The sequence below is a fragment of the Idiotropiscis lumnitzeri genome, chromosome 4 (genome assembly GCF_059441095.1).
Source record: "Idiotropiscis lumnitzeri isolate Australia: NSW breed Sydney's pygmy pipehorse chromosome 4, RoL_Ilum_1.0, whole genome shotgun sequence".
Taxonomy (NCBI): domain Eukaryota; kingdom Metazoa; phylum Chordata; class Actinopteri; order Syngnathiformes; family Syngnathidae; genus Idiotropiscis; species Idiotropiscis lumnitzeri.
Genome location: NC_142394.1, coordinates 31255142 through 31267507, shown reverse-complemented (window position 1 = coordinate 31267507; position 12366 = coordinate 31255142). Strand labels below are relative to the sequence as shown.

Genomic DNA, 12366 nt, shown 5'->3' with positions numbered 1-12366 from the left:
AGGGATTTCCATTTTTTTAACAATCTACCCTGCCTGGAAACACTGAATAGGGTCAGGTTTGATTGCATATTTGATGTGGCAAAATGGAAAATGGAATGCCTCATTCATTCAAAGATATTGACACGCAAACGACTATCAGTCGAGATATCATTCAAACACCACTAGTGTTTCAAACAAACTAAAATAATTTTGATTAAATCAGCAGCATAATACTTAATTCTCTGCTGTTCTTCTGGTCTCTCTTGTTTATGTGTTTCAATTTGTGTTCTAATTTCCTGCAAATTTATATGACACCATATGGAAAGTGTTTTGTTACAGCTCCAGCTGTGGTGAAATGCGCTACAGAAATAAAGTTGTATTGTATTGTCTGTAGAACAACAGAAAAAGTTGCCAAATCCAGCAACAAAAGTGCTAAGTTTGCATCAATGTGCACTCCTTACTATAGCAGCGGTAAAAATATATAATTTTTATTTTGTTTGTGTGCTCACTCAATGTTTTAAAACAAGGTTAAGATCAGAAAAAAAACCCAAAAAAAACTCATGTGTGGCAATCGACATCTATTGACGACGTCATGGACCACACGAGCGCCTGGTCAGTAGAAATTCCTAATAAAGTGGAAATCGTTTACGTGACTGGACTGAAGGGACGGCAAAACAACAAAAACAGCGTGCTTGTGCTTTGTCTCACAATGCCAACTTTTAAAAACAAGAACAACTTGGAACTTTGCGCAGCCCCCTAGATTTAGATTTGAGGTATTATTAAATGTTTAATATTAAACAAAGCTCGGTTGACAAAAGCATCAAGGACATCTTTTTTTTCTTTTTAATTTTTAATTCAACCTTTGTTTATCGAGATAAGGCAATTGAGAACAGATTCTCATTTGCGATGCCGACATGACCGATGCATTACAGGCTGAAAAGATGTCGGGTCATACGTGTAACTAATTCATGAGTGCATGACACGATATTTACAAGATAAAAAACAAAAAAAACAAAGACAGTGCCTGTCCTCGTCAGCCACTTCTTGCAGTTCATTCTGGGCCTTTTTCTTTCTCTTCAGGTCCGCCTCCTGCCACTGCTCACCTACGCCAGTACTGAACACATGCAGGGAAAACGTGCGTTATTCTTCACAATAGACAAACTTGGCACACTGAACATTTCAAGAAAATCAAAGTACTGGTAATAATCATCGCTAGTAAACGAATCTCCGGCGTACAGGATGTGAGAAGAACAATGTTGAAATTGATGACATTCATCCTCATATTTTGTTTTTTCAATGAAGAGTACGGCCGACCAATGTGGATTTTTTTGGGGGGCTGAATCAGGTAGCTCATATTCTGATAACCAATTAGTCCCTCCCCCCCCAAAAAAAACTTATAATGACTAAAATAAGAAGATAAATTACAATATATGAATTAATATGAATTACAGACTTTATAAGGAAATGAACGGCGGTGAAATGTAGTTTGAATAACTTGCTGTGTTGACCTGATCATTATTTGTGCATTAGCGTGGTCCAAGGTTCAAAAATTATTTGCGGAGTAAGAAGAAATTCAAGTACGAAAACTTGCTAAGTCACAGATTTGAGCACGCACGTCGTATGCGTGGACGCCATCAATCCCCCGACTTCAACCCATTGAGCGTGACTTACTTGAGCAAATTTGTGTATCTGTTCCACCACCGCGGCGAACAGAGCGCCCACGCTCTCGTCGATCAGACTCTGCATGTAATGTACGGCCTCCTCGTCCGACAGGTCCAGCCGGAACTTGTCTTGCACTTTCTTGACCGTCTTGTCCGGCTCCAAGGCGATGTCGGGAATATTGGCGTCCACCATCAGGGAGAAGAGATTGAGGATCAGGTTGGAGTACCGGCGTAGGTGCAGGAAGGCGGTGTAGCACTGCTTCCGGAACTCCTGGTACTGCTCGCTCTGCATGCCCCCCATGCCCTCCACCATCTCCTTGCTCAGCTTCATCGGCGGCGGAAGCGGCTTGGGATCCCGGCCCAAGATGTAGCCAAAGTCGATGTGGAAGAGTTTCCCTGGAGGACGACAAACATGAATTAAAAAAAAAAAAAACACCGCGGGATGCAGAGGGCTCTCTTTATCGTACCAGTTTTGGTCAGGAGCAGGTTGTCCAGATGTCGGTCTCCCACGCCCAGGATGTACGTGATGACGCAGTAGCCGGCTGGAAAGCATCAGAACCAGCATTGAGACATAACCGAACCCCCCAAAAAAAAAAACTTTTCATGGTTGTGAAAAGACTTACCGCAGCTTTTCACGTAGGTGTCCATCACTTCCGAGCTGATGCCATACGGCCCCTTTTCACTCGGCGCGTGCTTCCTGAAGAAGCTCTAAACCACAAAACACGTCTTGACGAGTGACTCGCAAACACTTTCACTTCAAAGAATGCAAGTGTTCGGCTTGCTCTTCACAGCAAAAAGATCTTTGGAAAAGAATTCGGAAGATGATGTAACCGCAGTTGTTCGCGTCTGTAAAGCATTTAAGTCTTTGTGTGCCGATGTGACAGAGTAAAAAAAAACATTTACTGCATCTTAATGTGAACGCGTTAACAGTAATGTGAGAGCAACCTGAACAACAACGCGTTGAGTTATTGAAGGCAAGTGCGCCTGACCTGAATGTTGCCTTCAGTTGCCAGCACTTCAGCAACCGGAACCGACTGGACAAACTGCATGAAACCTAAAAAAATAAAAAATTTAAATGACTAATTCATTGCTGGCCTCCAAGCACCTTGTGCTCCGTTGCCACAGTTACCGTGTTTGGTGCTGGTGGCTAACACTTTGTAGGGTGTCAACTTTAGGTCCAGGTTCTCCTTTCTTAATAACTGAAAAATATATGGCAAGCTCAACAAATGGAAGACAATAAGACATCCCGAGAAAGCGCAAATCATATCTGGAATTCATTCCAGTTTACTGTTTTGATGCGCATACACGCGCGTCCATCTACATGCACATGTGAAAATATCGATCAAGTTAAAAATGTGATTTTTTTCCCCACCAACATCATGTCACCAGCAGGCAAGAACGGCCCGACGTGTGAACGCGTACTTTATCCATGAGCGAGATGATCTGGAGGATTAACTGATCCTGTCTCAGGTCGTCGCCGTGTTTGAAGATGACCGGATATGTGGTGGCGGCCTCCGTTTTGAAAATCAGCTTGGCGGGCATCAGCGCGCTCTGCCGCAAGAAAGTCAGACACACAAATGAGCCTCGTTTGTCAGCGTGGGAGACAATTCAATGTATATTTGAAAAATAACACTTTGCGGGACCTTGAAGAGAGTCGCCGTTTCGGGGACGATGCCTCGGATCCGGATCTGAGGCTCTAGCGGGAGTGGGATGGGCTCGATTTCTGAGAGGTACACCTTCTCGTTGTCGGCCAGAAGCGCCTGCAGTCGTTCAGTCTGAACACGCACACGCGGGTGAGATGCGTCACTTCACCCCAAGTACTACTTTCTTATTCGCATTATAAGGTGGTCGGTGACTCAACTCACTTCACAATAAGCAACTTTTTGGCAGATAACATCAGTACGCTTTTTGCTATCAGCTAAAGGAGGTTACAATTGAAACAAAAGTGACAATTACAGGTACGCTATATTTTAAAGCTAGTTCAATGCGAACATGCGACAGGAAACACCATCGGCTACCGGTAAGCATTTATGTGGCGGTGTTGCTACCCTTCAGGTGACGGATATCGGAACACAAATGGTTTAGCAAAGCAACGCGGAGCGTGTAGTCTCAAAATAGTCACATGCACATATTCTTTATCATCTCTGAAGAAAGTGAACGTGAGCAGCGCCATTTGCATTGCATGTGACAAAAACGGTCCTAATCTTTTTGAATTGGATTTAATAATGTCATTACTGTACAATATTCTAAAATGGCAATGGAATTGATTTCAACGACCATCTGAGATGCGAGTGCGGTCACGTCAAAAATCAAAGCGCCATTTCGAGCGATGACCGAGTGTCAGTCCTCAATCTTCCCACACCTTCTTCTTGCGATTGCCGCTCTCCCTCTGCACAGCCTTCATCAACTGCACGAGCCGGTCCACGAAGGTCTGCTGGGTGGCGAGGAGCGAGCGCATCACCCTCACACTCTTATCGCCCTGGAGACGAGAAACGGAGTGAGCGAAAGGTTCGGATGAAAGGCTGCTCGGGCCGACCTTGAGCAAAGCCTGGCTGAACCGCCGCATGACGTTGAGGTACATCTCGTGGGTCTTGGGGTCCCTCTGCTTTGTGTCCTGGTCCTCGCACTCCACGATGACATACCTGAGGAGGAGCGACGGGGGTGGAAAAACCGTAAGGAGAGCTGAGGCGCACGCACGCACACGCGGGAGAGACGCTCCTACCAGTACAAGTAGTTGGCCAGAGTGGAGTTCTTGCAAGCACGCGAGATGAGAAACGTGCACAGGTCTTGCTGCAGATAGGAAACAACATTTTTGCATTTGCTGTCGGCCATACACACCGAGAGCACTGAGCAGAATGGAAAATGTTTCTTTTTGAATCCCCCAAAACTCACTCAGTGTGCTTTCTGCTAGTAGATCTATCACTAAGAATGTATAACGTTATATAACAAAGCCGCAAGTAACAATTATTTTAGTTATCGATTCATCTGTTGATTACTCAATAATTCGGTTTAACAGTCGGCCTACGAGAGCAATCATGTTGACGGTTTTCACGTGTTGTTAGTCTGCACTCTTGACGTGTCCTAATCTTTGTCCATTTTTCATTCCCATGGTGCAAGTTTATGGTATTAAACAATTGCAAAATAGTTCAGAGTTATTACTACGGCGTGCCAGTCAATTTGACGGCTCTACTTAATCTTATGCACGTTGCACTGGGACGGCGACGCCAGGTTTCCGTAGCAACCAGCTGCTGCATTGAGAAGCGCTACTGGTCAAAATGAGCTATAAAAAAAAAAATCTTTTAGAGTAGAGTCAGCATTACAACCGCTTCAAAATATTGACGAGACTGAGGATGAATTGCTAGGCTGACACACAGCGAGTCCAAGTAAAAAAAAAACTAAAGTCGCCCTCCTCCAGCAAAGAGGAGCTGTGTCACGTGTGGCAAAAAAAGGCCGTTCCATTGTGGGGATTGTATGACAAAAATTAAATAATGATCTTGATGCACGTTGACATAATTCCCACATGGAAAAAGAAAGGGAAAAAATTAGTTGTCCATTAATCTTTGCACCTCCATTATTTTGCACAATTCTTTTATTTATTTATTTTTTTTGGGCATCTCACATCCACAGTTTTTTTTCCTTTTCAGAAACGATTGTGTTACCTCGAGATTCTCGCCATCTGCTCCTTCTTTGCCTTTCTGCGTCGTGGCGAGGGCACCAGAAGTGGTCGTCAGGATCTGGGAGCTGCATCAACAATTAACGCAGCGTAAAATGGGCGGGGCAAGCGCAACGATTCTGCCTGCTCACCCAGAGAAATTCAAATACGCAAGCGCCTCGTGTCGGTGTGCCAAAGAAAAATAATCATAGTCAGGTCGTATTTCTGCGTTAAATATAGCCAGACAACCGATTGCCAACCGGAATAGCGACGGAAAGCATGACAGCATCCAACAGCGCCGACCTGTCCAGTGTGGAGTCATCCGAAAGTCCTTGGTCATCTCTCTTGCTGCCGGGCTCCAGGCCTCCTTGGATGTCACTGAAGTTCTCGTACTTGAGCGCCTGGACCAGCTGGAGAAGATACATGAGCAGGTCCTACACAGTATGGAAGACAAATTTCGAGGCAACAATTAAAGCGGGATTTTACGACATTTGAAAAAAAACAAATCAGACAGCCATACCAAACCAAACCCCAAAAAGTACAGCATTGTGGCTTCTGCCATCTGATCGGAGCTGGCCGTCTTTACAAGTCGCTGGCACCCATGATGGGTGCGACGATATATTGTTTGTAGTAAATGAAGTCAAAATAGATGCACACTTGATCATCTCCAGTGGCAAATCGGCTCATTACTTTTTTCAACCTTGACGGTGTAGCCGGTAAAAAGAAAGAGAGAGAGGGACTGGACTGCCATTTGGGGTACCTTCTTCTCTAAAGTCCATAAAATCACATGTGGTGTGCCCCAGGGTTCAATTTTAGGCCCAGTTCCTTTTCACCATACATTCTCCCTCTTGATGATGTCATCAGCCGTTCATATTTCTGCTGATGATAACACGGTTGTACAACTCCGTGTCTCCGGGTGGCAAATGCGCTTTTCGCTGCGTCATAGATCTGAAATCCTGAATGGCAGAAAGTTTTCTAAACTGACGTTTTAGTCATTGGTCCTGAGGCATAAAAAGAGAAACTTTGACCTAAACTACACTCACTGTTTTTCAACCCCTCCACGCAGAGTTAAAGACTCTGCTATAAATTAAGTTTGGAGAGATTGATTGTTTGGAAAGTACCTCGTCGTCCGCCTGCTGCAGCCGCGCGACAGCGTAGCGTCGCACCGTCGGGTTGGCAAACTGCGAGGAGAGCAGCTCCAGGGAGTCCTCCACATCCATGGGTCTCCACTTGCCCAGCAGCTCCAGAGCTTGCTTGGCCTCCTGAGGCAGATCCCAGTTGACGCACTTGAGGAACTTTGTCAGCGCCTACGGCAGAACCGGATTCAAAACTGGAACCCTAAACAACGTGTGGCGGGACGGACGAGTGAGTGCCGAACAGACCTTTTCCTGAGTGGTCAGGTAGTATCGGAACTTCCACACCAGGTCCTGCTCTTCTGAGCTCAGCTGCTTGGTCGGAGGGTAGCTCACGATGATCTGTTGACGTGTGCAGATGCACGATTTTCCGTGTACTGGAGCACGTTTTTTGTTTGTTTTTTTTAGCTCTAAAAGTTTTTCAACAGTTTTACTTTCTACTCTCCAAGTGCCGCCATTATGACATCATCGAAAGACAGTTTAAATGTTATTGCTTAAAAGTTCAATACAACTGAACTCTCTTCCATGTATTTGAAAAGATGTTTACTTTCAGATTGAGTCCGATTTTTCCAAGGAGCCCCTCGTAATCCTCAAAACTTTTCAACATAATGATCACGTGTCCCACTAAATGCGATGCAAATGAAAAAGTGGCCAAAGTTAAACGTTTAGCAGGGTGGGAAGTCATTCGTGAAGAAGAGAATTAGAACGACAACTTTATACTTGTAAAATTCTGCCTGGTATTCGGGAAGACTTCTTTATTCTTGAACCATGCTAGTGTAAAAACCTCAACGGTTTTCAAGACAAAATGACTTTAGTCATCCAAAAAGAATGACAGATTCTTGTGATAGGACAATCACAAAAGAGCTGGAGCAAAAGATAACGTAAGCGGGAGTCGTCATCCCTTTATTTTGTTTGCTTTTACTCGCTTTATTAAAAATGTGGCGTTCCAATTGAAAAAGCAAAACTGGACAGAAGGCAGCTTGGTAAAGTAACTCACATTGAGCTGGTCGCGCGTGGCGGCGTTTGGCTTCAGGTCGTGGTCGGACGGCCCGCTGCGGAGGCTGCGAGCCAATTTGTGATGTTTGCTCTCCACCAGGTTCTCCTGCGGTGGGAGAGCAAACACAATTAGTGTAGAGCACTCGCCACTTGCTGAAATGCATGCGTGCATGTGTGTGTGCGTGGGTGTGTGTGTGTGCGCGCTCACCATCCCCATCTGCGGGTCAGGAACTTTGACAATTTCACAGCTGGGGAGCGAGGGCGCCACGTCATCTCCATCCTGAAACAAATAAACCTTCAATCCGCCACCTGCGCATTTCATGTTCCTCCTCAAGACATGTTACGGAAAATGTACTCTTTATTTGCTCGGCCATATCCAGTAATCCCCGAGAGTGGAAAAAAAAAAACCACAAACATAATTCCTTGACGCCAAGCTACTAGTTTCCTATGAGACAAGGCTTTGGCATCTTGGGAATTTCAGAAAAAGCAACAAAAAAATGATGCAAATTGGTTTTTCGGCATCTTAGCTCGGTTCCACAACTGAAAACAACACAACATTTGCCACACGTGGTTTGACAAAAATCAGGCTGATGTTGCCAAAAATGAAAATAGATTTTTTTTGCTATGTCGGAGAGGAGCAGACCTTAAAGAATAAAATGGTGCATGTTTCATGAAAATCTCAGCAATTTGGATGACCTGATGACGATTTAAAGTAACCTACCGAGACGAGTCTCAAATGCGCTTTTTAGAGCTTTTCAAAATATGAAACACTTCAAGTCAAAACTCCTGAGTTGCCATAAGAACACGCGCTCGGGATTCTTCTTCTTTTTTTTTTTTTTTTTAATGACACACATTTTATGGACTACACGCACGACGGCTCATGACATGTTTCCGGTAGAATGATTCGGAGCCGTAGGAGCTTCGGGTTAACATATTTTCCAAGCTACCGGGATGCCATTTGGAGTAAAAAGAACCACATTCGTTCAAATTGTCCACACGTGAGTATTAATTGCTCAAAGTGATTGCATTTCAAGGTGAAAATGAAATTATTCATCATCATTTTTGATAAGGGGTCTTTCTACTGCGGTTTGTTTTTGGGGATGTGTTAGCATCATGCGCCACATACTCGGATCCGGATTGACGAGTGGGATTCAAGCGGCGAATCAAGCGCCGCCCACACAGGGGGAAATTCCTCAGACTCTTAACTCACTGCTCCGACCTTCCCTGGCAAGGAAAGAAAATCGGTGCTGGTGTTCGCGTGAGCTCACCTTCTCATAGTAGACAATGCTGTATTCTCTGTCATTTGTTTTCACTCGGGGAAACTCCACCATGAGGTACATGAAATTGGAGCTGCGCTTCTCGCTCTGACAAAAAACAAAAAAGGCATCTCAAGCACGGTGTGGTGATCGCGTGAAACTGTGCCGAACACTCACCTCGTTGATCATCTCGATCTCCCTGAAGGTCAAACGGTCCAGCCAGTCCACCTTGACCATGTGGCCCTGCCGATGGGCCTTGGTCAGCTGCGTGGGGAAGAGTCAGAGAGCTGAGCGTTGCCGTGACGCCACGCAAACAATTTAGCCTATCATCCTTCCTTGGGTGGAATGATTTGTTAGTAAGCACATACACTCCCAAAGTGCTCGTAAAAAAAAGAAAAGAGGATTCTATTACAATTGAGCAGGGAAATGTCATCTTTCTTTTTGATACTAGTTACACCGATAGAATTGTGGCTTGTCATTTTAATGTTAAGATGAAGCTGAAAGCTGAGGGGGTTCCTAAAATTGGAGAAGTTGGCATGACTGACTGCTTTTGGAAAGCAGCTCCCCTCTTTGCAGCCATTTTGTTAGTGCAAGGCGTGCAGGTCATACGGAAGCTGCTTGAAAAATGTCAAATGGGATTTTTCTGAGCATTAAACTGGGCCTCGGACGGCTATTGACCAAAAAAAACATTTTCAACTGGGCTGGCAGTGAATAAGTTAGGCCAGCCCTTCACGCAAAGATATTTTCCTCCTCTGAATGCTGCATTTGCTCATACGCGAGGCGCATGCGTGCAGACACACGCTAATGGATTCTAGTCCAGTCAGAATTCACTGTGCACATTCATGAACTCTGACGGCGTCCTCACGCACACGCGACTAAATGCCCCACTGGTACTCACATCACCAAGTACCTCCAAGTCGGGGTCCTAGGACAATATGGCACTTTAGAGCGAAGGCCAGTCAGGAACTTCTGTTTTAGTCTGGCTCAACAAAATACCTTGGCGAGTCTTCCCATCTGGTCCTCGGTCAGACTGTTGCCAGTGCGTCCCGGCGTGGTGGTGGCCTCCGCGCCGTCGCCCTCCACGCCGGGCCAAACCTTCAGGTCGTGCATTCCTTGTCTGAACATTCTGCGTTGACATGGGAGTTTATCTGTTGCACTTTCTCATGCTAAATTCCAGCAGGCCGAACTTAAAAAATGAGCGATTACTCACCCATATTTGCCAAACAGGGTGACCGTAGTCCCCCCGACGGGGATGGCCCGACCGGGCCCGTAAATGTCCCACACAGTGAGGGCCACCTGGGCGCTTTGGGGCAGGTCTGGGTATTTGACCGGCAGTCGCAGCCACTCGTTCCAACTGGAAGAGACAACGTGGTCGTTTTGGGTACGCGAGCCGATGCCGACAAACACGTCTCGGGACTCACTTCCAGCGTGTGCTGAAGGCCTTGTAGGAGGTGCGGACTGGCAGGGCCAGCGGCTTCCCTTCGGCGAACACTTGGCATGTGACGTAGAGGTCTGAACAGTGATCCTGGTAGAGGCCGGAGAAGCGCAGCATGGGGTCCTGCAGCAGGGCTTTGTAGCTCTTCTGCTCTCGCTTGCCTTCTAAACTGCCTCTGTAGGCATGGATGGAAAGACACAAAAAGGTTTTGCTACCGTCTCCAGGAACCATACAAATGGGGTGAAATGATCTTGAGTGGTGGGAAATTATCTTCGACTTCTTTTTGTGTTTTGTTTTTTGGTCAGTGACAGACGACAACCAATTAACACCACACGAGATAATATTTTATTTTATTTAAAGATTTCTTTTCACATAAATTTCGACCTAAATGATGACTTTACAACTGCGCATAGGTTAGTGTTAGAATATAACAATATCAGGGAGCAAAAGAAGGTATGCTTCCAGAATTTTTAAAAAATTGTATTCATCCCCAGGCAGTGATTTTAATAGACATTTTTACAGAAGTTGTGACTTTACAACCACGTATGAGAAGGGTAGCGCTAGACCACGGCCTGGTAAGAACACAATACAATTCAATACAACTTTATTAATATAGCGCATTTCATAACAGCTGGAGCTATTTCCATATACATGTCACGGCCCGCTACGTTACTTCCTATTTTTACAATTTATATAATAAAAATGCTTGCCCATTTATATATTTACCTAAATTCTGACTTTACGTTATCGTAGGATAACGATAGAATCCGAAAAGTGTTCTGCAGATAAACTCCATCATAAATCGAGAATCCCTCTCCACATTGACACTTTTATCAACATTTCCCTTTGTGTTTGATTTTTGTGATGTTTCTTTTTTTAAGGAACAAGAAAAGAGAATGACACGTGACTAGGGCGTAAATCGGGTCACAAGATCTCAATTATCGTCCGCCGAGAAACAATTGTGTGCGTTTTCAAGGACACGACTTACATCTTAAGTTGAACATTGATGTCCAAGTCGCAGCTGTAAACGTAGTTGAACTTATCCGTGTCCATTTTCCGACGAGTAGAATCCAGAATCCGTTCTTCAACGTTTTGGACCGTACGCAAATTCAAAAGGGTTGTTGGAATGAAACGCAAAAGACGAAGTCGCACTTTGAGGGCAGAGCACCGTTAGTGCGTCAGAAGGAATTTCGCAAAGCACCCATGTTTGGAACAAAAAAAGCTAAACATAAATCCCACTCGCTTTGCTGAGTGGGACTTGTTTTGCTACAAGGCCTCGAAACGGTATAAAAGCCTCACAACGCGGACTCGGGATACTCGACGTCTACTCGAATTCTGCTATTTCATCCCAAAAAAATGCATTAAAGGCGAATATGTCATTTGAAGAGCCTTTTCTAGGGTTTATTTATCTTTTTTGGACAGCTACACAACAACCCAGGAGTGAGCGATAGCTGTTGCCAGACTAAAGAAGCCAATCGCCGATGTGGCTCTGTGCAGATTGAAAGCAAAAGGGCGATCGATAGAATTGTAGCTCGATTGGAGTGGCTGGTGGGGGGGGGGAGTGTGGGAACTTGGGAAAGAGCAGGCGGGGTTTGAAGTTTACGCTAAACTTGAATTTAAAGGGCCAGTTTCGGACTTGGTTTTTATGCCGTCTGTATACAAAGAGGACCAAAAGTAGGCAAAATGTAACATTTTTACATTAAATCATTGAAGTAGTTGTGACGTACACAAAAATGATAATCAAGGAGCAAAGGGACATTTGGCTCATGTCGTGGAGTATGTGTACGCGCATTGGTTGGGAGTTGCAAACGACTGCAGCTCTTGATTGAATGTGCATTCAGTTATCGCTCATGCAACAGCTGCAGTGCAGCAACAACTGTCATCCTTAACCACATCATATTTGGAGTTCACTAGAAAACGGTAGGGGAAGAAAGAGAATTAAAGGAAGGATGGAGGGAAGGAAGAAAGAAAGAACGAATTTACAGAAACGATGAATGAAACTAAGGAGAAGATGGATGAAGGAAGGAAACAGTGACGGTATAAGGGAAGGTAGGATGGCATGAAGGAAGGAAAGAGGAACAGGAAGATTGAAGAAGGTGAGGAAAGTAACAAGGATGCGATGAAATCAAGGAATGATGAATGGCAGCAAGGATGGAAGGTAGGAAGGGAATGTGGGCGCAAGGGTTAAAAATGGTATAAAAGTAAGGAAAAGAGGAAACAAGGATCTATGAAAGGAAAGAAAGGTTGGGAGAAT

The 12366-nt window shown here is 44.8% G+C and overlaps 1 protein-coding gene across 1 annotated transcript; it reads right to left on the bottom strand.

The window, feature by feature from the left end:
• Positions 1 to 479: 479 nt before the first annotated feature.
• On the bottom strand, positions 480 to 11653 carry pik3c3 (phosphatidylinositol 3-kinase, catalytic subunit type 3). The gene is made up of 23 exons (XM_088294444.1): positions 11101 to 11653; positions 10099 to 10287; positions 9888 to 10031; positions 9674 to 9803; positions 8855 to 8941; positions 8690 to 8785; positions 7630 to 7701; positions 7423 to 7527; positions 6675 to 6767; positions 6414 to 6599; positions 5596 to 5726; positions 5300 to 5381; positions 4363 to 4430; positions 4177 to 4282; positions 4003 to 4119; positions 3284 to 3415; positions 3063 to 3191; positions 2770 to 2839; positions 2630 to 2694; positions 2264 to 2348; positions 2108 to 2182; positions 1651 to 2036; positions 480 to 1093 (listed from the first exon to the last, which is right to left on the bottom strand). The coding sequence occupies exons 1-23, from the start codon at positions 11163 to 11165 to the stop codon at positions 1079 to 1081; spliced, it is 2628 nt and encodes an 875-aa protein (XP_088150570.1). The 5' UTR covers positions 11166 to 11653; the 3' UTR covers positions 480 to 1078.
• Positions 11654 to 12366: the final 713 nt, after the last annotated feature.